Source organism: Aspergillus chevalieri, chromosome 4, assembly GCF_016861735.1.
Source record: "Aspergillus chevalieri M1 DNA, chromosome 4, nearly complete sequence".
Classification (NCBI taxonomy): domain Eukaryota; kingdom Fungi; phylum Ascomycota; class Eurotiomycetes; order Eurotiales; family Aspergillaceae; genus Aspergillus; species Aspergillus chevalieri.
This window is the reverse complement of record NC_057365.1, coordinates 3,457,375-3,482,491: the sequence shown is the minus strand read 5'-3', so window position 1 is coordinate 3,482,491 and position 25,117 is coordinate 3,457,375. Positions and strand designations below refer to the sequence as shown.

The 25,117-nt window shown below is 48.9% G+C and overlaps 10 protein-coding genes across 10 annotated transcripts; 4 read left to right on the top strand and 6 right to left on the bottom strand.

Moving 5' to 3' along the window:
• Window positions 1-567: 567 nt before the first annotated feature.
• ACHE_41242S (putative transcription initiation factor subunit (TAF30)) lies at window positions 568-1,908 on the bottom strand (the record flags this gene model as incomplete). Its single annotated transcript, XM_043279530.1, has 7 exons — window positions 568-656; window positions 709-829; window positions 897-1,037; window positions 1,095-1,237; window positions 1,308-1,459; window positions 1,736-1,776; window positions 1,900-1,908. 7 exons carry the CDS (start codon window positions 1,906-1,908, stop codon window positions 568-570), a joined length of 696 nt encoding a protein of 231 aa, XP_043137200.1.
• A 942-nt stretch (window positions 1,909-2,850) lies between these two features.
• ACHE_41241S (Ran GTPase-binding protein YRB1) lies at window positions 2,851-3,837 on the bottom strand (the record flags this gene model as incomplete). Its single annotated transcript, XM_043279529.1, has 4 exons — window positions 2,851-2,918; window positions 2,969-3,097; window positions 3,153-3,411; window positions 3,598-3,837. 4 exons carry the CDS (start codon window positions 3,835-3,837, stop codon window positions 2,851-2,853), a joined length of 696 nt encoding a protein of 231 aa, XP_043137199.1.
• A 456-nt stretch (window positions 3,838-4,293) lies between these two features.
• ACHE_41240S (uncharacterized protein) lies at window positions 4,294-6,780 on the bottom strand (the record flags this gene model as incomplete). Its single annotated transcript, XM_043279528.1, has 1 exon — window positions 4,294-6,780. The coding sequence occupies one exon, from the start codon at window positions 6,778-6,780 to the stop codon at window positions 4,294-4,296; it is 2,487 nt and encodes an 828-aa protein (XP_043137198.1).
• Window positions 6,781-8,798: 2,018 nt separating this feature from the next.
• On the top strand, window positions 8,799-9,134 carry ACHE_41239A (uncharacterized protein; the record flags this gene model as incomplete). The annotated part of the gene is made up of 1 exon (XM_043279527.1): window positions 8,799-9,134. One exon carries the CDS (start codon window positions 8,799-8,801, stop codon window positions 9,132-9,134), a length of 336 nt encoding a protein of 111 aa, XP_043137197.1.
• Window positions 9,135-9,626: 492 nt separating this feature from the next.
• ACHE_41238S (uncharacterized protein) lies at window positions 9,627-10,626 on the bottom strand (the record flags this gene model as incomplete). Its single annotated transcript, XM_043279526.1, has 2 exons — window positions 9,627-10,418; window positions 10,474-10,626. The coding sequence occupies 2 exons, from the start codon at window positions 10,624-10,626 to the stop codon at window positions 9,627-9,629; spliced, it is 945 nt and encodes a 314-aa protein (XP_043137196.1).
• A 593-nt stretch (window positions 10,627-11,219) lies between these two features.
• ACHE_41237A (uncharacterized protein) lies at window positions 11,220-11,828 on the top strand (the record flags this gene model as incomplete). Its single annotated transcript, XM_043279525.1, has 1 exon — window positions 11,220-11,828. One exon carries the CDS (start codon window positions 11,220-11,222, stop codon window positions 11,826-11,828), a length of 609 nt encoding a protein of 202 aa, XP_043137195.1.
• A 2,954-nt stretch (window positions 11,829-14,782) lies between these two features.
• Window positions 14,783-16,532, bottom strand: KTR5 (glycosyltransferase family 15 protein; the record flags this gene model as incomplete). The annotated part of the gene is made up of 5 exons (XM_043279524.1): window positions 14,783-15,124; window positions 15,180-15,591; window positions 15,649-15,735; window positions 15,792-16,190; window positions 16,261-16,532. The coding sequence occupies 5 exons, from the start codon at window positions 16,530-16,532 to the stop codon at window positions 14,783-14,785; spliced, it is 1,512 nt and encodes a 503-aa protein (XP_043137194.1).
• A 2,660-nt stretch (window positions 16,533-19,192) lies between these two features.
• ACHE_41235A (PH domain-containing protein) lies at window positions 19,193-20,482 on the top strand (the record flags this gene model as incomplete). The annotated part of the gene is made up of 2 exons (XM_043279523.1): window positions 19,193-19,414; window positions 19,469-20,482. 2 exons carry the CDS (start codon window positions 19,193-19,195, stop codon window positions 20,480-20,482), a joined length of 1,236 nt encoding a protein of 411 aa, XP_043137193.1.
• Window positions 20,483-21,419: 937 nt separating this feature from the next.
• Window positions 21,420-23,257, top strand: ACHE_41234A (MIP/aquaporin family protein; the record flags this gene model as incomplete). Its single annotated transcript, XM_043279522.1, has 2 exons — window positions 21,420-21,491; window positions 21,542-23,257. 2 exons carry the CDS (start codon window positions 21,420-21,422, stop codon window positions 23,255-23,257), a joined length of 1,788 nt encoding a protein of 595 aa, XP_043137192.1.
• Window positions 23,258-23,482: 225 nt separating this feature from the next.
• Window positions 23,483-25,117, bottom strand: ACHE_41233S (uncharacterized protein; the record flags this gene model as incomplete). Its single annotated transcript, XM_043279521.1, has 6 exons — window positions 23,483-23,764; window positions 23,814-24,232; window positions 24,278-24,350; window positions 24,405-24,410; window positions 24,462-24,839; window positions 24,920-25,117. 6 exons carry the CDS (start codon window positions 25,115-25,117, stop codon window positions 23,483-23,485), a joined length of 1,356 nt encoding a protein of 451 aa, XP_043137191.1.

Here is a 25,117-nt window from a genome sequence, read left to right as displayed (position 1 = left end):
GGCCACCAGACAGAAAGTATATGAAATTCGCTATTTGTTGAGATAAGTCGATTATCTTCTCCCACTAACAGATACTGCTCAAGAACTGGAACCTATGGAAGAAGAAAGAAACGGCCCCGGGAAATCTGGCATGAACTCGAATCATCATCAGATACAATAACATTCAATTCCATGGCTTTTCGTTCCCTCCAATACGGTCACATTCACCAGATACAATGATGGCGTTTCCTCATCGAGAAGAGATTGAAGGAAAGAAAACCAAATATCGAAAGGTACGGGAGTTTCAAACTTTGTCCGGATAGGCTTATAGCAGCCCAAGATATTAAAACTCTTTAAGTCTTCCGTATATCGACGAACCAAATCTCGTACTCTCAGGTGTATTGTATTCCAAAAAGCAACGACAACGATGAAATAAACCGAACTAACAAACAATGTGCTGCTGCATGAGTGCATGCAAGATGTATCATATAGAATTAAGAGAAAGAAACAATCAGCCAAGCCAGCCATACAGTCAATCAAACAACCAGTAGCAATCCTATTTTTACAAGCCTTCGTTCACCCATCATCTCATAGAGCACCCTTTTCTTGTGTAAAGTCCCAGAGCATCTTGATGAGGTTGTCTGGGAGGGTATATAGGTCCACGTGGAATTCGCCCTCTGCGTGTTATCAGCTTTCCGTTCTTGGGCAATTTGGGAGTAGGAAACGCACGCTCAATGTCATTCTTGGTATACGAGTCTGGTGCTTTATTGTCGTGTACCATCTGCACGACCTGGAGAAGGTCATCTTCTCCGAGGCGCTGGAGTCCATCTGCCAATTTGTCCATGTCGACCTGTACACATTTGTTAGGCCGAGAATTCTTGAAGCCAGTAACCTTGGGACCAGGGATAGTGGCGTACATTCTTCTCCATGCGTTTCTTCTTTTTAGACCCCTCATCTGCTCCCGCCGCACGCTTCGACTTCATACCATTCTCATCGCCAGGAACCGGTCCCGTTTCGCGGAGGGTCGCCAATAACGCAGGCTTGGGGTTTTTGAACGTCTATTCACCACTCAATTAGTCTTGCCGATCTCACGAGGAGGGGTTCCGGAAGCGTACAAGGACATGTTTGGATTCATAGCGCGGCTGCGCAAAGTTGAGGTCGTGCGTCACGGTATAATCCTTGTCGGCGGTAAGGGTAATTGACAAGTCGAATTCACCCCATCCTTCCTCCGAGATCCGGAATGGGGGGTTTTTGAATGCTGTCCCAAGTCAGCTCCTGCTTCTTCAGCTCAACCAAGCAACCAGGAATTATTTATTTATTTCACGCACTCTGAATAGCTCTATCCCCAAAACTAGGATGCAAGGTGTATGTCACCTTGTCGAAGACGTTGGCGGCAACCAGCTCCCCATGCTCGTTGACTTGGTAGACCTCGATCGACCACGATCGGAGCGGGAATCCTTCGACGCCGGAGTCGCCGTTTCTGTATTCAGATGGACGTTAGTGTTATTTCCCTATCACGTACGATTCGCGTTGCGATTGTTGGGGAGAGGAGGTGAGGTAGCAAAGCGCGGTGGAGGTTTGAAGCTGGACGCGCGCGCAAGATGGCGGGGAGAAACAGATGGATGGAAGTGTGTAGGAGATCACCTCCAACTATGACCCAACAAGAACAAATGTGAAAAATATAATGACAAGGAATGATCGCAGGGTGAACAGAATGTAGGTGGGAAGGTGTAGGTAGGTGTAGGTATGCACATACACAATCTGCTGCTCTGTAACCAGCCTAATACCTCTCTTAACCTAAATCCAGAGCAAAAAACAAAGCCATCAGCATCATGCGACAGTAAATCAACATAAGGAGCCATAAAGGGTGGTCCTTGGAGGGAAAGAAAGCAGACAAACAGGGACAAATGAATCACTCACATCAGGCATCTTGCCGATTCAATTAGGACCCGTAAGGCTTTCTGGGCTCGAAAAAGCCGGAATAGACTAAGTCGATAAGGAATTAGTAGAATCCAAGAAAAAACGGCGTAATATGCGAAATGGGTATGGATATAGCGAGCTTTTCTCTGTGTTTGCGCGCGCGAATCGGGGGTGGTTGAGGCGAGGTTGGAGTGAGCGCCGGCCGGATAAAGGCAGACGCGAGGTTCGCGGTCAACGGCCTGCAGAGGGATTGATATCGCGCGGAGAAGGGGTTATCCAAGCAGGGATAATAGTATAGATTTAAATGCTAATCAGAACAATAGAAGAACAATAGGTGAATAAATGGGAATGGAGAAAGATAGAAGTGGAAGTGGACGTCGAAGATGTTGGTAAATCATGGATGGGCGGGGACTATTCTGGTAAGCCGCCTTGAGCAATTTTCCACTGACCATAATACAACTACATGCTTAAATCCTATATCGATGAACTGTGTATGGAACTTACGACTTTGGGGCTATCCGGTGCACAATGTGAATAATATATAGCACATGAGCAAACAGTCTATTCGGAAATCGTGTCGTGGTATGGATGCATATATTCGAGTGATCAAGTCTATCTGCTACCAAATTCCTTCGCGACATACACCAAATATCATCCGATGTTGTCACTCATCTCAAGTTCGTGCATAACACTCATATTCGTGACGAGACAGCAACTTGTCTCTGCTGTCTCGCGCGGGTAGGGGACGGGGTAAGGGGAATTGAAAATAAAGCGAAGAGGGAATAAGGAACGGGGAAGAACATAGTTGTAGGTATGGTGGGATGGGAGGGGGATATACCCCAGGTCAATCAAAACTCTTTCGAGACGGGGCACAAGAAAACGTGATGATTCGGGAGCATCCAATCATTATATTTCTTTCTTTTTGAGCAAGAGTCTGAAGACTGTGCGACTCTACTGAGAAATGGCCTTCTCGTTCTCCTGCCGAGCCTTCTCGAAGGCATCCTTGAACAAATTGGCGTCTAGAGCATGTTAGCACAGTCCTCATTTCTTCCAAGCGGACGTAACTTACTCTCGCTATTGGCGAAACGGATAGCCAAAGTAGCAGCCTCGGGCTCGCCCTCACTGACATCTGCGGTTGCGTTCCAAACCCAGCTACGGTCACTGCCGACGTTGGGGCTCAACTTCATATCAGGGACGACTACAAACGTCAGCATACGACCTCCCTCCCTTATGGAATCCAAACAGGGACTTACTATAGTGGTTAGCGCAGACCTTGAGGGTCTTGTCGCGGCGCATCACCAGACGGGTCTTGTTGTTCTCGGAGTGCTTCAACAATCTGACATCACCTGTACCACGCTCCTTCCATTCCTTGCTGTTGGCGTCGAATCTGAACAGCTTAGCGCGCATCTTGAAGGTCTGCTCCTCGAGTTCTTCGTTGGTCTTGGTCTCGACTTTCTCGGTGAGGCGGATGACGGGCTCGAAGTGGACTTCAGGGGATTCGGGAGCTTCCTCCTGTAAGGTATGAATATTAGCATATATCCAACCACACATGAAAAAGATAGTGAACGGGACTGTTTAACCAGCCATAAGAATGACTCAGGGGCTGAAAGTCCATCCACATTCACATCCAACAAACACCCAACATCAAACTCCCACCAAGCCCAAACAAAAAAAGAAGGGAAAAAAAAAAAGACATACCTCCTCACCTTCCTTCTGCGCCTTGGAAGAACCAGAAGGCTCATCCTTAGCCTCCTGAGACTCCTCCTCCTCCTTCTTTTCCTTCTTAGGACCACCGCCAAACATAGAGAAAACACTATCCGTCGTCTTAGGGGCGGCGGGCTTCCCGCTCTCGGGCTTGGACTCTTCGGTAGTGGTGGTGGGCTTCTCCTTCTCAGCAGGAGCAGCGGTGGTGGGGTCGGGCTTCGCGGCGTCAGACATGGTGATGATGGATCGGGTGGGTTATTGTCTGGTTTCTGGTGAGTCTCTGCGATAAATTTTGTTGCATGGGAAGACGCAAAAGTACCTTGAAATCAAATATAAAAAGAAAGGAGAAACTGTATGTATGTTGGATGATCACGGAGGCGGGGAGAGGGAGAGGAAAATATGTTTTTTAGGTGGGTAGGTCAGATGCCCCTCAGTGCCTCAGGCTGCCAGTGCCACCGCCTTGACCCTACTCGACCTGTACACAGTAAGACTTCTTGTATTTCAAAATAAGACGATTGTTATAAGAAGTACTAGTCAGAAGAGCAACTATTCGCGGCATTAATACATAAGTCGCATTTCCTTTGTGAATCCCATTAAGCAAGCCAATTCTTAAAAGATACCGTACTCAGATCGCCTGTGAACAACCCAAAACAAACAAACAGACGTCAAAACATCAAAAACATAAAAATATCATCTCTGACGCCTCCCCGAGTCATAAGCCCTCCGTCTCACTAATCCCCGCGCACGCTTCTGCGCCTTGTTCAATGCCTCGCTTTTCCGGGCATCTCGAAAACGGTCCATCATGGTCCCCAGATCGACCCTAGGCGCCGGAATGCTACTGATTCGTCTCCACGTATTCATCACGAGATCCTTTGCCTCCGTGTTGGCCTTACTGGTTTGTTCTTGGAACACTGAACAGACTGCCCAAAAGGGTTGGACGGCGTCACGTCGAACAAACTCAGATAGTTGCTTGGATCGCGCAAGGACAGCGTTTCTCGTCTCAAGAGACAGATTTTCAAGCGAAAGACGCGTCGATCCACGTATATCATCAACTTCTTGCTGCAGAAGATGTGACCTCTTCACGACATCGCCCATGGCCACTTGAAGATCTGTGTACAGTCGATCATATGCTTTGGACAATCCAGTCTGAGCCGTGTTCAAGTCCTTCACAAGCTCTGTAGAGAGGGTAGACGCTGCTCGTTTCCAGTTCGCAATCTTGAGCCACGGCGTTCCGAAATCGACCTGAGTGGTCTGCTCAAGTGGTGGCTTAGAGGTAGTGATGGTCACGTTCACAAGCCCGTAGGCATCCTCTCGATCCAAGTTCAACGAGTAGACACCTTCAAATAACTTGGAGAGCTCGTAAGGGATGGCATTTCCGTATCTAGTGACACTGACACCGAACTTTGGCTTCTTTAGCGACAGCCGGCGTGGCGGCTTCAGGATAACATGAGAATCCCCAATCACCTGAAGCTCAAACCTGTCCGGTTTCCCTTGTTTAACTGGTGGTGAGAGCGCAATGCCCATTAACTCCTCAAGCTGGGTGCTGCATTCGTATTGATTCCTCAGTGACTGAACTTCGCCGGCCGACGAATGTATTACGGAAAGTGAATTCTGTCCCAAGGTCTCGATGGGAATGATATTCTTGTTAGAGATGCCGCTAGAAGGCGATACAACCTCAGAAATATCATACCGCGAGAAGAATTGAGAAAGGTAGACGAAAGCAGCGCTCACGACAGTATATGCTAGGGTAATAGCAATGGCGGAGATGACTGTGATAGCAAGTAGACGTAAGGAGGGGGACAATTTCTGAGCGTGGTCCGAGTATTTTAAGTAATCAAAGCGCGGGATATACTTCGAATACTTCTCGATGTCCAAGGAGAAAGGCTCCATTGCACATGGTTTGGGAACTTCTGCCGTGACCTTGTTGACTTGCTTAGGATAGAGATTGGCCAACGAAGCCAGATTTCTGTTCAGCTGGCTGGAAGCAATGCTTTCAAAAGTCGGCAAGTCGATAGGATACCTCCGTAACACCGTGGGCTCTCCACCAAGGGAATGGCGAGACTCTAGACACATATGGAGGCTATGGCGGTTGACAGGGATCAACTCCGTAGTCATTTCCCACCATGGCTTCTCCGAAATCATCATGGCGGGAACGCCGTGTCTCTCCATGAAGGTGCGGGCTTGATGTTGGGTCTCCACTGCGGCAGCGTCATCCGTGCTCGATACGAAGAAGATGGCCACATCTGGCAATGTCCAGTCCGAAGGAGATGATAGACAGTATTCGCTTCCAGTCCAGTATGAAGTGCATGATGGACGGTTCTTGAACTTGAGACTCACGGTGCTGGGCTTTCCAGATCGCGGATCAGACGAGGCTTCCAAGCATTCATCGACAATAAGCTGGACATGGATTGGAAGCAGTTCCGCGAAATTAGGTACGGCATCTGCCCCAAAGGACGTTGGAATGACATGGTATCTGGATGACTCGGAAGAGCTACTCTCATAACTGCTGCACGAGCTGGACACTAGAACATCACCGATCTTGTCGAGTACTATGGTCCGGAAATCCGGGTTCCCGATATACAGCACCCGAAAAGGCTGGTCGATGTCCAAGCTGTACTTAGTCATTGTCTGCTGAACCGTGGCCGTGAGCAGCGCATTCTGTTGATTGGGAGGCAGCTGCTCCTTCAAACGAGCAGCCTCAACCCCCTCGAAGATCTGAACAGTATGCTTGAGCTCGACCTGCTCCATCTCGGGCCACTTGTCTGGCTCGATGAACTCAATAGAGTCAGTGGATTGATGGAAAGCAGCCTTCGCAGTAAGACCACTGTCCTCGATATCACCACCAAAGCGATGATAGAGGGCAGGGAGCTCCTGAGACTCAGAGATGCTTCCGCCATCATATGCCCCATCGTCATCATTGTTATCCGCCTCCTCATCATTATCTTCTTCTTCAGAGTCCTGATCGTCATCGTGGTCCTCGTAGTTCTCACCAACCTCGCTGCGGTCGTCAAGGCTGGCAACGTCGCCGGTACTAGTTTGATCGATCAGGGACCCGATGTCCGTCTGCTCAGAGCGCGTACCATCCTCCGAATGTGCATCAGAGATGCTCAGCGTAGCCCAGCTCTCGCTCAATAGTTTGGTGGAGGACGAGTGCTCTGAGGGAGGTTCTGACGTCATAATTGTCGGTCGTGAGCGGGACAGCCACTCCTCGACAGAAGCGCTCAGAGGAGGGAAAGTCGGATATTGCAGGCGTGGAGATGTCAGGGAACTGTTGGAAGGCCGCCTGGAGGAAGGCTTGGGAGAGTCAGCCATATTTGCCAGAGGGAGAGGATCTGGTCATAGACCGGCAGTAGAAGGCAGGCCAAATAGAGAAAAGAGGCAGGAAAAAGACAAAACGAGGAGTTAAGTTGCAAAACGTGGGGAAGGGAGGGGCAAGAGTAGAGGAGGAGTGGCCGTTGCTTTTCTGGTGGACCGTGGGAGATATTACTGAAAATGTCAAAAGCAGATTAAAAAAAAAAAAAAGGCCAACAATGACAATGTAGAGGTTAGTGGGAAGATACCACGATCTGTAAAAGCTTAGGCGATGTGTTCCTGAGCTCTGCCTGAGGGCGTAATCATGCCCAAAACTAGATTACTTCTTGTATGGGAAGAGGAGAAGGGGAGAGCGACGCCGGACCGGAGCGGGACAGTGAGGTCAGGTGCTTTCCTTTCGAACACAGCAGAACAGCAACAATAAAATGGACAATGCTTACTTACAACTTTTATTCTGGACTTGGTCGCGAAGAAAGGAAAGAAGGGAAAGAGAGAGAGAATCAGAAGCAGGAACGGTTACGGCTTATAAGCAAAGCAAGGACAAGATGTTCTGCAGTAGTTGTATGTATCGTGACCAGGCGGGGCAGCTGGATTCCTGGCGTCAGCAGGGATGTTGTCCCATGCTCCTATCAGACACAGATACGAGGTTCTATTTCTACAAGTACTGCCAGTTTGACTCCTAACACAGCGCAAACAAATTCCGCCATCAACAGCATTATTGTCACTCTTGTTATTGCTTCATCATGTGTTGTTCTCCAACAATGATGTGATAAGCATGATAACGCTAGCCTTCATAAGGCTAGACTTTCTCCTCGGCCCACTCATTGGCCCACTGTCGCTGTACTTTAATATTACCTCTTTGGGAATGCATACTTTCAGTCTATAAAACGGTCTTTCCTTCGCTAACTCTAATAAACATTCTCTATACTCGATTTCACAATGTGACGGTTAGCAGGCGGCTGAAAAGGGGCTATTTCGGCGGCCGTTTTAGGAGTCCTGCTAACCAATTCCCGTCTTGGCATCAGGTGAGCGTATTACCACTGCCACGGGCTTTCCCTCCACGCCAGGCCACGGGTGGCATGTACTTTGAGGCTAGTTTCAAATGGGACTTTTGTTACTCTTTTGTTCAGCATCATCTATATAGACGCTCTCGCTGCGGTCGCTGCGGAGGGGAGCTGTTTTTGGCTCCCCCCTTGACCATCATGTTCTCTCCAGTTATGAGTCCCGTCATGCCAACTGTGTTCTTACCTGCTTCCTGTGACGGCTCAGCGCCTCAATGCCTCAGTGGCTGATATCGACAAACGCCGCCTGTCAGGGTGCGGGGTCAGGTGCAGGAATATAGTAGGAATTGACGAACAGGTTAAGCTACAGGTCAGGCTATCTACAGGTTCATAGACAAGACGCAGCTCGAAGAGCTGCAACAGGATCGGCGTTGGCGCAGATAGATATCTCTGTGGGTCACGTGCCCACTCACGTGCATAGATCACGGGCTGGCACCGTGACACCGCCATGCAAACAAACAAAGAAAGCACTTAGCGCGATCACAGAACCCATAGATAAAAACCCTTTTTCTGTAGATAGATTTCCTCTTCTCTTCTTTTCTCAGATTCGAGATTTTCGTTGACGGCTACTAGTTTGGAGATCATTCGTTTTATCTACTAGCTACCGAGCCCGTGACGTCTCATGGCCCCTTGAACTCCCCACAACTAGCATTCTCATGCGCCTCCTCCGTTTTGTATCCCTAAGACTGTGCAGACGACGGCGAAGGCAGTCAGAGTCAGAGCCAAGGACGTCCCTCAGCACCTATCTCCCGCCATCAATCACTATCACGCAGCCACCGCGAAGGATCTAGCAATGTCTGGCCCTCCACCAATCTAAACTTCATGGACTCCAGTACAGGCCTGAGTTCAACTATGTCCTCCCTTCACAATCCCTTAGCCGGCATCCCAGCGCAACCCACCAACTCCTCCAACATCAATGTCTCCTTAATGTCTCCGCCTCAATCAGTGTACTACAACTACTACAATAGCGCCTCCAGCGATCTAAAAGATTTGAATAACGTTCTATCGCACTCGATGCATAACAATACAAACGCAAATGCAAACACAATTACAAATGCAGGCTCACTTCTAGATTGGTTCACAACCCCACTTGATCAGGGACTGGGCGGGACGGGGCCGATGTTGAGGGAGTATGATATATTAAAAGGTGTCGCTTAATGAGCAGCATAATAGGAATGGGGGCATCGATTTGGGAGAGGATGGATTGGGAGGGACGTCGCATTCGATGCAGTCATGATTTATTAATCGGTGGTTGCAGGGCGTTTGGGTATGATTTCTTTCTTCTTGTATATTTTTACTGAAGGGAAGGGCTTGTTTTTATTCATTTTCCCTGATATGGAGTGATACAGTATATGACCTTATCTGTATAACACTGCTTCAGTGAGGATACTCAAGGGCTTGCGCGGTCAGTATTTCTTATTGCATAAAACTGCTCACTGAGCGCTTAAAGCCTCATGGCTCCCAAGGTTGTGCTTTACCACCCTCTATTCTGTGCAGATAGTCCATAAACTTTTAATTTGGCAGTTTGCTTCTTTGTACAGCTACACATGTTGGGAAAAAAAAAGGAAAAAAAAGACTCAGGTTGTCGCCCACCAAATGAAATTGTTAAAGTCTACTGATTCCCTCGCCTGTATTTTCTAGCATGAGTGCTCATATAATCGAGCATATCAGATTTATCCTCTTCTGTATTGTCAATGGTACATGCAGGGTCAGATGGCGGCTGGTAATACTCTTTACAGGAGTTCCATGTTGCTTGTAATCTTCCTGCAAGCGTTGTAAAGCACTGTAATCCCGTTTTCCCTTGCGGGATAATTGAACCCACTTGATGAACTCGTGGAACTTTGGAGCAGCAATGACTGGGACATGGTCCAAACCTCCTGGACAGGAACGCGAGTGAACAAGCGCCGACAATTGAGCCATGTGCTGCCCCCACTCAAGCGAGTCAGGTGAAGGGTCCTGCAGGAGGATGTGCATCTCTGACTCTACCAAACGCGGAAATGTTGGTAGCAGGCAAGTCGCAAACTCAGTGGGGCTATCCTCCTCTCGGCCCGCGACTCCCGGCAGTGCAGATAGTGGAATATATGGCGGCTCTGATAAGCTTTGCACCAAAGGCGAGAGCAATTCAGGATATGATGCTGGGGGCGGAAGCGGCGCAAGACCAGTGAGCTCTGTGGAATAGAGAATGATGAACATGCGTGGGATGAAGACAGGTTGAGAGTTTGAATCAAGCAATTGGGCTGGTGGGACTTCGTAGATGGGCGCACCGTGGCGGAGATTGCGTCGATCGTGATATTGGTGGGTCGAAGAGCTCTGGCGCCAGTTGGCGAAGGTTGTAGGGGACGGTGTGTCATGATCGTCTGCTATGGAGGGGATGAGGCCATGTGATGTGAGTATGGTAAAGGCATACTCTTGGTCATTATCGTTCACAAGAAGCTCGATGTCCTACAACCATGGATACCATTAGTCTCTGATGGAAATCAATCAAGGCAAGACAAACCAGGGGACATAGATCTCCGCCATACTCTGCCGCTGCACAAAGCCCCCAGAGCGCTGCCGATATTCCAGCTTGGAAAAGAGTGCTGGCTATGAGTGCTGCTGATTCAGTGTTTGGTTCTATGATTTCACCAAGACCATTCGGGAATGAAGGCATACTGTATGGCGGAGCAAATGTATAGGGGAGGGTTGGGAGAATAGAATACAAGTATGTAGTAGGAATTCCTGCCGCCTATCCTGACGTAATCAACTTCTGTGACTTAGTTAACGAATAACTCAACTAGTTATTTCTTCCTTCCTTCTGGGAGGTTTGCTACAGAGCGTCCATCAGCTGCTGTTTCATTGGACTACTTGTAGACTGTCAGCATTACTGGTGCAGATGTGTTTTTAGGCATTAACCCCTCAACCCCTCCCTTGGATCATGAACATTCATGACAAGAATTCTTCTCTACATAACAGTCATTCATCTTGGGTCAAGACACGTCTTACTTGAACGAACATGGATCAGAAAGACCTTGGCAGTAGGTGACTGCAACATGAGAATAGACGCGTTCTCCTAGAGACTTGTACTAATTTTGTGTTTATTAGCAAGGGCCTTGAAAGCATTTCAAGAGCTAAAGGAAAGGCTCAAAAGGGAGACACCAAAAGGAGAGAAGCGTGAGTCTTAGCATTTAAAAACCAATGATCACGCGCTGTAGACATGCTAGCTAACATTTAATGCTACCAATAGCCAAACTTCAGGCGCCGCCTATGAACGACCTCTACAACTGCGCAATGTATCTTCACCGAGAGTTGAGTCGGCACAACGTACCCTACTACTTCCTTGGAGGATTTGCGTGTATCAATGTCGCTATGACTGCACGTACGACAGCTGACATCGATATTGCCGTCCCCAACGGCCAGAATGGTTATGGTGTTCTTCTCAACATCCTGCAGCGCGCACCTTTTGTTCAGGATACAGAGGGTTTTATATCTCAGGATTCATACTATTTCTTTGTTGAATCGTCAGGCCGCTTTGTCGAAGTTGATGGCGTTCTGGCGGGGTTCATGGCCTTCCCAAAAATTGAACAGGCCGGAACCATCCAGCTACAGCATTTGCAACTGAATTTTCTTAATCCAGTGGGTCTGCTAAAGTTGAAGCTTAGCAGCTGGGCAAACAAGTCACGCCGTAGTGGTTTGAAAAGGGATGGTGATATCATTGACATCAATTCCATTCGAAACTTATTGATCCAGAACGGGGAGAAGATGTCTTTGAAGGGCTTGGAGGGCGATGCCGCCAATGGTCTGTGGGATTGGATACAGGAATTTGAAGATCTCAAGACATGGCAACTCCTAGATTCATCCTACAAGGGTCGCTAAGGCACGGGAATGATCGAGTTAAGGCTGGGTTGCTGACAGGAAGAATTGCAAGATAAGATAAAGCTTGGAAGGGACAGCAAGTAGCAATAGGTGCCTACTATAATCAAGCCTTTTCTATGGGCCCACCAAAAAAAGAAAAGGAAAAAGGAGGGTTTGTAATATCATTTGTAAGTATACATCAATGTTGCTCAATTATCTGAATGTTCGGTCACTATTGAAATTCAAGATTGAATCAATACCCACTATAATGCAAAGGAGCACACGAGGCCTGAATGATCACTCCACTTTAGCAATGAGTTATGATCATGCTTCTGATCTTCTTCCTCTTGTCTCAATTTTGATGTGCCAGCCTGCCCAATGTCACCTGGTGCTATTATTTTGATACCGCATGGCTTCAGTCCAACCACTGCCACTTTATCAAGTCGGTTGGGCGGGAATGGCTGATCGCCATCAGCCCCCCAAGTAAATCCGGCTTTGCTTGGATATAGCTCATTCCACACGTCCAGTAGGCCATTCGCACTAACAAGCATATCATCATCAGGAAGGACAGGATTGAAATCGCCAGCCACCAGACCATGACCGGTAGCACGGAGGTAAGAAGTGATGATGGAGAGCTGGCGAGGGCGGAGAGAAGGATTGATTGGCAGAGAGTCCAAATGAACATTGGCCAGACGAACACGGAGGGGATTTTTTGCTGGTCCATGGGAAGGTAAGAGGATGTCACAACAAAGTGCATCCCTTTCAAAGCGACTGGGATATTTGACTCGCCAGATTGGGCCAAGAGCAGCGTTTTGTGGATCAGTCAACCGTGATCTTGACACAAGTGTTATGCTTGCAAAGGACTGTTTTCCCCAATTGGTTGTGTCTGCTTCACTCGAGTACCAGTGTTCACGAAGCCAAGGCATTTCTAATAGAGCCAGCAAAGCAGATTGTGATACTTCTTGGAGGAAAATGATGTCAGCTGGAGTAACTAAGCTCTGAATGTGCGAGATGAGGGCAGATATCCGAGCCTCGGGGGCGGGCGAGGTGGCATCAACATTCCATGTAACCAGGACGAACTTCCCATCATTACTGGGATTATATCCTGTGCCAGTAAGTCCAGATGTGGAATTAAAAGCAACCCACTTGTTGACTGATGAATCGAATCTATACCATGGTTGGAAGATTGGAGACGCATCAGCCTCGCATGCTGGCAAAGGAACGTCATACCACCATCGGAGAGTTCGGTTTCGCAGTCGAGAAAACATGCTCATATTTTTTTTTTCTTGAATGTCTTGCAATCTGTTTGAAATCAGAGACGCGAGGAATCCCTCGATACTGGCAAGGATTTAGGGGAAGGGGGGGGGGTTCGCGATGATAAGGACGACCTCCTTCAGATTCGGATTCGGATTTACTCATACCCGTCCCAGCCAATCTTAATTGAAACGGGGAAGCTTCGGGGCAGCGGTGCCGATTGTTCGGATAGCCGTACGAGGTCTATACAGTAGTCGATATGATAGCGATAGTATCGCGCAGTATAGGATGTACGTAGTATTGAAGTTGTCACAGTGCTTGCTAAAACTAAGAGCTTCATCGCCGCACGATAAAACCTCGCTCACTAGATCGGCCCGATATTCATCCGATCTTCATCTTTTGAAGCGAGCGGGTAGCTCAGGATCGGGGAATCGGGGAGTCCAATCACACAGGTTACAGGTCGGGTGGCATCGTTCTAGAGGTGCGGTGCCGCGCTAGTGAGTCACATGACTCATTTGAAACTATATCTTCCTCGCCAAAACTTCCTGAAGAATCTTCTGGATCCATATTGACAGTCGTAAGCAGTTAGTAACTGAGTGGTAACTAGTGAAATATAGTCTGGATCTTTTAAGCGAGAAGAACGAAATATTTACAGAAGGAAATTTAGAATTGAATTTCACTGTTCGTACAAACAGTATTTAAAGGTCAGGTGCCGCGCCGCTTGTGCCAAGAGCGGCGGGGCCGGCTTCCGGCTTCTCTGAACCGGCACATGACCTGTGTACTCTTTCAATAGGAGCCGTTTCTGGCGCCCCGCTAACCGTCACAACTTATACTCTATATTCATTCATTAAATAATCATCGCATGACTTATTATTGCATCTTATAAACAGCAATGCTGGATCTGCTATTTGCGTTCCGGAGGCGGGGCATTAGAAGCGATTAGTAGGCAGAAGAGAGGGGAAAGGAACAGGTAGAGCGAAGGAAGAAGGAAAAGAGAGAAGAGATATGTACAATCCATAAGGTATGCTGAAAAAAAGAACAAACAAGGAATGGAGGATACAGGGCAAAGATGAGGATCTGGAAAATAAGGTCTTTAAAGGCGGGAAAGGAAGCAAGATTCAGCCACGAGGCATTCGCTTTAGTCCATCCACGGACAATTGCTGTCAAACCTCGTCACAACCTCGATGTCGCAGATGCAGGCGAGTGATGAAGTGGACCGAGCTTCTGATTGGGCCATCCGCATGGCAACTGGGACAGCGTGTCGTAAACGGCTGCGAGCTTCCTTGGGAAAGGCAGGCAAATGGTGACTGTCAACCCGAAGTTCTGGACAGAAGTCCCCAGCCGTGGCGACAATGCTGCTTCTCCACATTCCTTTCTTTTCTGTGTCTTCTCCCCCTTCATCACGACAAGTGAAAGATAAAAGAAAAAGGTAGAAGGATGAAAGGGTTGTGAAAAGTGTAATCCAAAACGAAACGTACAAGGCACGCTAGATGAATTTGCAAATATGGATGAAATAGCCACACCCGTCTTCCAAACCTTCAGGATCCGTAAAACGCCGTCCAGAAGACCACAGGCAACGTAACATGCAGGCCCAAGCAAAACAACTCCCAAGGGCGACACCCAAATAATGCTCAGAGGGTTCAGTATAGGGCAGAGGAGAATAAAGTGTGTGAAAGAAAAAAGATGATACAAGAACGATGCGTTGAAATAGACAAAAAGAATTAGGGAGACGCATAGCCTCCGGCGACTTCTACCCATTCGGCGAAACAGCTGCCTTGTTTCCCTTCCACATCAACAATGTCCGTGTCACATCTACACCGACAGCCCACGCCGTTCTCCTTGACAGGGTCCGGATTCGCCCAATATTCATCTTCTTCAATGCGTTCCTTTTCATCATCCGTGGTCTTTTCCAGCCATGGGATCCGCGGCAATTGTCGTGCAGGTGCATTGGCAGGGCAGTGTTGGATCGTAGTGTGACGGTAACCAATATCCCGGAAGTAATGGATATCGCTAGGGGAAAGAAGAGCACCGGCGGCTAGCGAATGGATAGGTGCATCACCCCACTATAGCAAGACGTTAGTAGGAAGCAAAGGTCACTGAAGCAACTGGAATACGTACTCTTTCTGTCCAAAAGCCTCCGCTCCTATCCATCATTTCGAAGAAATCCTCATACTCCTTGCTACGGAACCAGTCCAGACGCGCAATTTCGAAGTTACTCCAGAAATGGCACATGTTATAAGATTCGCCTTCCATGGCTTCAGGGTCAACCTCGGGTACGGTGTTTTCGCCAGGTTCATTCTGCAGGATCTCTTCGGGAAGTCTGTCCTTCTTATCCTCTTCCGGGCGGGCTTCTTCTTCCTTTGGGGGATTCTCGAGGAACATTTCCCAGAGACCCTTCGACTTAAGGTTTTTGGTGCGCTTGTAGGCGGCGGCATAGCGGAAAATATTTGGGACGGTCTCGCGAAGTTCTTTGACGGCAATTGTAAAACCGTATGTTTTGTTCGCTTCGGCCATCTTGATGAAAGGATCACTGGTTCATGTGAGTTGGAGGCGGAATATAGCAGTTAAAAGTGAAGCAGTCACTTACTATGTGATATCGCAGAAGTACTTGATCTCAGGCTCCAGACGCCAGTACCATTCATACTTAAGAAGAAGGGGATGCTTGTAGAAAAAGCTGCACATAACCCGGGTCAGTCGCCGCGCAACACAAGAATCAGAAGTAATACTCACCCAGAGTAGAATCGGCACATGTGGTGGTAACTCTCCATTCCACCATACATAATTGCAGCATCACCCTGCTTTCTGATACCTTCCTTTGCGACTTCGTGGTCAACCCAATCGGGGAAACCCCACATGGTGCTATCAATCTTGCCAAATTCCACCGACGAGCTGGAATAGTTCTTAACGGTCTCTTTGAAGGTATCATCGAAATCGCCATCGTTCAGGAACACGTAGGGATAGTTGTACCAGCGGTTGAAGTGTCTCTCGATCGATTTCATGGATTGAATAACACCATCCAGCTCCTTGTTCCGCGCGAGGACGACGAAGGCGGCATTTGCACGAGGGCCGTCTGTTTCGACGGGAAGACAGCCGGTAGCGAAGACCTTGTCATGCTGCTCACTGATTTTCCTGTATCATGGAAGCGTTAGTTACGCCGAAGATCCCTACACGTATTCAAATCAAAGAGAAGGGAACAAACCTGATGGATGGTGGTGTGCCAGCTGGTATTAAGATGCCCCCGGGAGAAGAGGGGTGACGAACAAAAAGAAGTAGAATAAGAATTATTACAAGGCATGGGAATAATAAAACAAAGCCCAGGGGTATCGAGATCGACGAATTGCCCTTTAGTCGTATTCTCCGACGGAAGAAAGCGAACCTAGGGTATACGCCGCCTTTCTCATTCGAGACATCATCTAGGGGCAGGCTGGGCGAGGAGGGCAACTGTTTCGCGATCCGCTGAATGAAACTCATGGTGCGAGATGTTCGATGCCACGGTGACTCCAGCTCGGACGACGAGAAGATGGATACGTAGGTCTCACGAGGTAGCGGGATGAATATAACGGTATAGTCGATGCCAGTCGAAGTCGAGGGAACAGGGTTTTGGGGATGAAACGGTCCACACGCGAAATAACAGGAAATAAGGCTGGCCTTTCTTCCTCGTATACCGACCGCGAGAGCGCCAAACCGCGAATTAAGATAAAGCTGGACGGAAAGAAGAATGAAATACAGAACGAGTGGCCGGAGGGAAGCCTCCTATTCTTTTTTTTTTTTCCTTTACTCCCCAACTCTTACTTTCTGAGTCCTTCTCGATCGGCCAGAAAGAGACGGGTGGGGGAGGCGTTGACAGCAACGCAGATGACCAAGATCCTTGAACAATTATGTCGAAGGTAGAGAGACAATCGACAAGGTCATCAATGGGTGGAGTGGTTGAAAAGTGAGAAAGGTATGTGAGGAAATTGGAAGAAAGGGAAAAAGAAGGAGGGATTCGCGGAGGGAAACCGATGCGAAGTTGGTGAGGTGGAAGGATACATACAAAGTGGTTACGGTAATATAATAACGCCCTTTGGGGAGAGAAACGGGGAAGGTTCTGCCAAGCCCAGGGAGTCGCAAGCAGTGGGCGCTCGTGGCCCGGATTGGTCTAGGGCATGGGCGGTGAACTGCGGCAGTCGTGCTTATTTTACACCTGGTATGAAACGGTCACCATACCGTATATTACCACAAGTCGAGGCTCTTGACGGGAGTGCACATCAATGGTGCATAACATACCAGAGCTGCCAGAGAGTTCTATCCGCCATGTTGCTAGTTGACGGGGTAGAAATTTTCGTATCTAGACGTAATCTACTCCGTAGAAGGCGTAGATCGGAATGATCTATCATGCCATCTCACCGCTGTCATCGCCAACAAAGTTCTACATAAGCCATTCTGTACCTACATATCTTACCAATCCAGAAGCTTGACCTGCAGACACGGCATGTTTACAAAGTACGAGTGCTTGTACGGAGTGATAGAGATTTTGTGTCCTCTACTTTGTAGTTGTAGACGGACTGGCCAGAGTGACTCCAGATATGATCATCTAGAATTGGTTTCAGATCTGTTGTTCTATTTATGGCCATTGGCCCCAGAAAACCTTGGTTCGCTGATGCAACGGTGGTCTGTAATCATCAGAACAGGATGCCTTGGGTTCAAGGATTCAAGAGACTATGGAGTATGGAATTTATCAGGATACAACTATACAATAATAACATTGGCATGGGACACGATAAGTTTCGCATAGTCCAGCGCGCCTTTACGGGGTAAACTCATAGGGCCATTAATTATGATCGCGAATTATGCAGACTCGGCCCGAGTGGAGTCTTACCGTACTGAATGTACGTAATTGAATTACCATGACGGTATCTGACCAAGAACCCTGAAATATATATTCAAAAAAAAAAAAACCACACGTGACCCCGGCAAGGTGGCCTCTACTCTAGAAGAATGATAATGAGATTAGCACGGGAGAGAAGATAATATGGCGGACACTGAACTAGGACCATCAGTTAAAAGTACAAGTGCAGAGTGCAGTCTATGCGATTCACCTGCCTACTTGGTTGTCAGGACGTCAAGCTTCCGACCATTGAGTGCTAAAATAGGGATGTGGAGAGACATACTAGAAATAGTAGTCCTGAGGACAGTATAGGATGCCCCTAGAACTTCAGAATAAGTAGTACTCCGGAGTAGGTCTACGGAGCATATGGAGCGAAATAAAGTTGTATATCGGGCTTTTTTTTTTTTCGGCACAGAACATGGAGTGTGTGATCTTCTGCAATGAATCGTTTCAGTCTGCCATACCACTTGTGGCACTCGGGCTTACATACTTGATGCCGGAAAGCGTTGTTGTGGCCGATTCTAAGCCAACGTCTTTTGCGATTTCACGGAGTGGCATACTATCAGAACAGGAGGAACGACCCGGCCATATCTAAGAAATGATCATCAATCCCAGACACAATGACATCTTAGTAGAAGTAAAAAGGGGGTGCTGCAAGTCATAATCAAAACTTTCTCCAAGGGAGACGCCCTTTTTTTAACGTAGTAAGAGCAGTAACTCTTAGTAGTAATTCTATAGTTCAACCGTTCGAGGGGCATTATTATTCTCAAATCATGAACGACTCATCCTATCTACTGAATTGAAATTTTCTGACTCTTTGTCTAGCTCCTTTTTTTTTTTCCTTCCTTCTCCTTGTTCCTTGGTCCTTATTAGGGCACTGGTTCCTACTTTTCCCTTTCCGCGCCAGATTCGGCCCCCGTTCTCGGTCATCCGCCCTCCCCCATCTTCTCCAATTCAACTTCATCTCTACACTGCCGCCTCACCAATACTCGTGATCATTCTCTATGGTGCTCTTATTCCGTCATCTGCTTTAGCCTTGCAAGTCAGTCTCAGGCTTACCTCCGAGATCGCTACGGATATATATGGGGGCTTTCCCCTCGTCTGCTCCGTCCTCCCTCCGTTCTCCGACTCCCACTATTTATTCGGCCCCTGCTGCATAGTACGACTGTGATCTAACTACCACGATACAACTTCTACGCTCGACTAACTACCATTTATCGCTACTTCAGTTTTTAAGAAAACAAGAAAAATTTCTTTGCACGAAATGGATCGTCCACTTGTGACCTCCGTTCCGGCGCTTTCGGAGGGGCACCCCAAGAATGCGAAGTCCTCCAACGATACCAAATTGCAACCCCTTCATCCCTCTTCACCTTTACGCAACGGTGAGATTGGGTTTGGTACCATTTCTCCCATCGAGAACGGTAGTTTCGCCTTCGACCGGGTCCTCAAGACTGGTAAAGTGCATCGTCGCATCAAACACAAGCGCGTAGGTACTCAGTGCATTCCTCATATGATTTTCAACCAATAACATCTTGTATAGGCATTCAAAGCTACATGGAAGTCCGGACACCTGGTCCTTCGCCCGAATCTTCTCTCAGTCTACAAAGATGAAGAGGCAACCAGACTAAAGCTCTCTATTACTTTATCCGAAGTCACAGCCGTTGCGCCATTCAAGTCTCCCCGTTCGAAACGCCAACATCTTTTTGTTATCTACTGCCCCACGGGAAACTATCGTTTTCAGGCCGAGTCGCAAAAGGATGCAGAGGATTGGATTCAGCGCATCCGCTCCGAAACCCGTCTGGATGAGGAGGAAGCGGCGTTCTTAGCTCTGACGAAGAAGAAGAAATCACAGAAGTCGGCTGCGAAGCCATCTGGCGACGACTCCACGTCTACATCATCTAGACCCAGCTCACCTGAGTTGGGCACGTCCCTTTCTCCCAACAGCCAAGCTAGACAGTTCGCCTACCCTCTAGATTTCTCGGCCAACGACATGACCTCGGAATGGTCTGATGGTCCCTCCAACAACACCAACCTTCGTTCCAAGCGTTCCACCAACAATCTAGCCTCATCCGCTCAGAAAAACGGACAATCGCAACCGCCACTGCCGCGTGAAGGGAACCGGAACGCGGATGTGGGTATCCTTCGGGACCCGGAAAGAGTGCTCTGCAACGGTTATCTTCAGTGTCTACGAACCAAAGGAGGTGTGCGGACATGGAAACGGCACTGGGTTGTCTTGCGTCCCAAGAGTCTTGGCTTCTACAAAAACGAAAAGGTAAGCGCTCTCCGGTGTTTCACTTCTCGAAAGGAACGTACACTAAACGATCCTCAGGAGTATTGCGCAGTCAAAGTCATCCCGATGTCCCAAGTGATTGAAGCAGCAGACGTTGACCCTGTGTCTCGGTCTAAAAACTTCTGCCTTCAAGTCATTGCCGAAGAAAAGTCATACCAGCTATGTACGCCCGACGAAGAATCGCTCGCCAAATGGCTGGGTGGACTGAAGAGCATTATCATCGCCCGCAAGAAGTTGGAGGCCTCAGTCTCTGCCACCGCCTGATTTAATCCTAGTCATCCTTTGTCCTTTTTTTCTTTTGCCGTTACTGCTTCTTGTGTGTATTATATACTACTGTCTTTCTTTTGGTTTATCATTGACCCGTCATGTTGACATGACCATGACCAGGTCTGGGATGGGATCTGGAGTTACATATCATCCTTTTGGTCTCTTTTGGTCGTTTGGATATCCTGGGTATGGAGTATATGGCCGGCTGGCGTAATTTGGACAAACAACACAGCAAGCTGGGTCTTCTGTCTTTCATTCATTCTCGTCATTTATTCTCTTTTTTGTTTCTTCTTGCTATTGTATTAATTTGGATTCAACCATTGTAATTCTAATTATCCTGGAATTGGCCTGGTCTGTTATTACTACTATAATTCTTGGATTAATCAATGAAACTAATTGCAGGATCAATAACCTCTAGAGTCTTTGCTGTCGGCCATGTCACATGACCATGAGATCACCAACCCATCCTCCGATCTGCCAATGGCAACCACAACGTCTACCAATACCTTTGTACGCGATACAATCAACAACTCTGGAGTATCTTTCTACAGGTATTCTGTCAGGACCATGGCTAATACAATCAATGACAGCGACAAACGCAAAATGCCATAATAACGGCTCCGGTGGTGGGTAATACAGGAGCGACACCAAATCATCGGCCTCCATTGTCGACCCGCTGCTCGTTGCCGACCACCCGGCGTATTTTACCAGACTATGGCCACTATTATGGAGTCCTTTGAAGTCTTCGCAGCCGATGACGCAGGAAATGGCTGATCTTATTATCAATGGGCCATATTTTTCTTTTCTGGCTGCAAGAGGTCTCTCTTCTTTTCTCCTGATTCTTGACCGTATCTTCTCTGCTGTTCACGGTCTTGATCCTGTCCGGAGCATCGGTCTGCTGGATTATTGATATAATACCAATTGGATCTCTGTGATGAATTCCCAGGAAGAAAGAAAAGCAGAACCGGAAGCCATGGAGAACAATCTCGGACGGGCGAGGACAAGGGTAAGCCAATCAAAACAGTAAACAGAGGAAATGAACTAATACTGGTTCAGTCCGCAGCAGCCGACACCGAACCTCCAACCTCCCCGACGACTGCCTCCCGAGAACGAGCGACCTCATTCTCGAGAAGGGATACACAGACACAAGATGGCCCGGGCGTCCGCCGGCGGAGCTCGACCGCCTCGAGACTATCGAGACTATCCGGTCCCTCCATTGGCGCAAGGTCGCAAGGGAACTTCACGCTGGCTGGCCCATCGGAAACACCCCAATTGCGTGCCGCCCAAGAACCCTTTGTGCATCCAGGTTACGCTGATCTCAACCCATCCTATGACCAAGCCGCCAATACCAAGCCGGTATGGAGTTTGGCCAAACCGCTGCCGCGTGTGATGCGGTCGGGGATGGTGCCGACCAAAGATGAGTTGCGAGAGACTCTGCAAAATGCTGAACGGCCAGCCCAGAACTCGCAGGAGCTTGGACTGAATGTCGACCCCAATGACCTCGAACAGGGACAGATTGATCGATCTGCGGATCCGCGGAAGATGGCGGCGCAGGTGGAGGATGCTCGATTGCAGCGTGAGGCCAATTTTATGAAAACAGTTCTGAGCGGCGGCGACGGCACCTCTGTACGACCACCATCCGGCCTGTCGCGCTTGCCGTCGGTTCGCCGGCGACGCTCCTCGGTTGGGGGCGTGTCTCCAGATCTGGTTGTTCCGGAAGACGAGGAGCAGGAGTCCCCGACGGACAGCGAGCCCAAGATTCCGCAGCATCCAAGCGATCAACCGTTGCAGACAGTACCCGAAGAGCCCGAGGATCACGATGAAAAGTTTCAGTTCCCAATTCTTGACGACACGCACCCTGACGACCTGCACCCGTTGGTCCAGAACCTAGTCGAGGACGAAGTACACAACAACCACACGACCTGGTCAGTCATCCGCACGCACCACCGCGAAGCCCTGGCCGAGGCCCTGGCAGTCTACATCCAACTCACCATCGCCTTCTGCGCCGACCTAGGCGTAACCGTCGCCAACAACGGCAACCCCAACACCACGCAATGGGCCTGGGGCTTCGCAACCATGATAGGAATCTACATCTCCGGAGGTGTTTCAGGCGCACACCTCAACCCCGCCGTCACCACCATGCTCTGGTTCTACCGCGGCTTTCCGAAGCGCAAAATGCCCGAATACTTCACAGCCCAGTTCCTAGGCGCCTTCTGTGCCGCCCTCACAGCCTACGGCCTGTACTACCAATCCATCCATCAATACCGCATCACAAGCCTCGACAACACGGAAATCATCAACAGCTTTGTATCTAGCCAGCGCGAAGCATGGATCGACTCCTGCTCGGCCTTTTTTACCGAGTTTCTCGGAACAGCCTTCCTAGCAGCTACCATCCTAGCTCTGGGTGATGACCAGAACGCGCCCCCGGGCGCAGGCATGAACTCGCTCATCATCGGACTAGTAATCACCTGTCTCTGCTTCGCATTTAGCTACCCAACCGGCGCGGCACTGAATCCGTCACGGGACTTCGGTCCCCGCCTTGCGTTGCTGGCGCTGGGATACGGAGGTGATTTGTTCCGGAATCCGTACTGGTTCTATGGGCCGTGGGCGGGTGCGGTTGGTGGTGCGTTTGCTGGTGGGTTCTTGTATGATTTCTTTATCTTTGAAGGTGGGGAGTCGCCGGTGAATTACCCGTTGGAGAGAACGCAGAGGGCTATGAGGAAGAGTCGAATGAAGTGGGAGAGAAGACTTCACTTGACGAAGAAAGCGTAGTGGTAGCTACGGCATTGTAAATATGTCCGCGCATGTATATACTTGCGTAGGGAGGGCATTACTGTGTACCTCCTTTCCCATTCTGTTTGATAGAAGATATGCACTTAATAAAAATGACCCATATACTGCCTCATGAGTACACAGGCTAATGACGGTCTAACCAGTCTAACAATATACAAAAAAAGAACCTCCAACCCACAACCTATAACTATATACCTATCACCTCTACTCCCCCGGAACAGTCCTATACTCCCCAGTCTCACCCCCCGATGCAGATGCCTCCTCTTCAACGGGCCGACTCTCATGATTGACAAACAAAAACGACAAGAAAACAATAATAGCACCGACCCAGTACAACGGACTTGCGTACTGGTTTTGCAGGACGATTTGGCCCACAAGCGAGAGCGGAATCGTTAGACTTAGACCGACGGTTACGACGAGCGGTGTTGTGAGGAGCATTGCGTAAGCCCAGACGATGTCGGAGAGTAGAGACGAGGCGGAGTTGACCTGTCGCGTTTTAGAATGGGGTAGTTAGAAGGGGATTGGAGTGATTTACCAGTAAGATAGTCCACACGCGATCCGTCGGCGGGAGTTCAAAATTCTCTAGACCGGAAAAATGCATAATGATAAATCCCGGCCAGATAAGAACCATGTTGAAGAATCCCACCAGTCCAAAGAACAACGGCATGTTCACCCGCGACTCGTCGCCGCATTGCCTCTTCATCACAATCGTATACACGCCGTACATGATCGCGCTGAATGCTGCCATGGCGTCGCCTAGCGCGATCTCCGCGGGGCTCTTGTGCGGGAACGAGCCGTTGTCTCCGTCATCGTCGGGAGCAGGGGCGTCGGGGGTGGATAGGTCGACGCGCGAGATGAGAATGATGCCCAGGAGGGAGGCGATTACGCCGAGGAATTTGCGGAGGGTGAATTTTTCGACGCGGAGGAAGGCACCAAAGATCATTGTCCAGACGCCTGCGTATGTTAAGGAGGTTCATATGCACAAAGACGAGAACTTACCACTGGTTGATGTGAGAATCGTGGTACTTCCGACGGTCGTGTGCTGCAGACATGCCATCGCGAAGTAATTCGCCTATATCTCAAGTCAGACTGAGCCTCCAATGACTTCAGGCCGCGCAATACTCACAAGAAACTATCATTTCGTCAGCCAGCATCCCCGTCAAGTATTCTCAAGCACACTCACCCATAGAATGCAAAACTGCAAACTAAGTTTCGCCGTCCCCTTCAAACCCAACTTCCCCGACTCATTTTGTTTCACCACAACTTCTCTCTGTGTCCCCAAATCCGTAGCCCGAACATCATCCTCAACACCATCCTCACCATCAGCGGTAGCCGCGCGATGGTACAGTATCGCCTGTTCCTGTTCTTCGGCCTGCAGTGGGTCGCCCAAGTCGAGATGCTGTAGTAGGCTCTTCAAGGATGTAACCTGGGATAGTTTTTTCAGGCGCCATAGTTTGAAAACTCGTGCGAGGAGGATCGCGAGGAGCGGGAGAACGAAACAGGAGGTGTTGAGGTAGGTGAGGAAGAAAGGTTTGGAGTAGGTGTTGTCGGCGAAGATGGTCTGCGCAGGACTGTCAGCATAGCTCTGTATACCCGCAATAAGGGAACGAATCTGGGCAGAACGGAAGAGAGAATAATTACACTGGCTAAAAAGTTCGAGGCCGTCCACAGCACGACCACTACTAGGAGTAGCGAGATGCCGAGGGTCCGTCTCGCGGTACCCCCTAATCGCGTGCCATTCGCGGGGCTCATGGGTCGGATTGTACGCTGTTCAAGAGGCGATTCACTGGATAATAACGGTTCCTGCTGCGACGGCGGACCTGCGAATGTCTCTGGCAT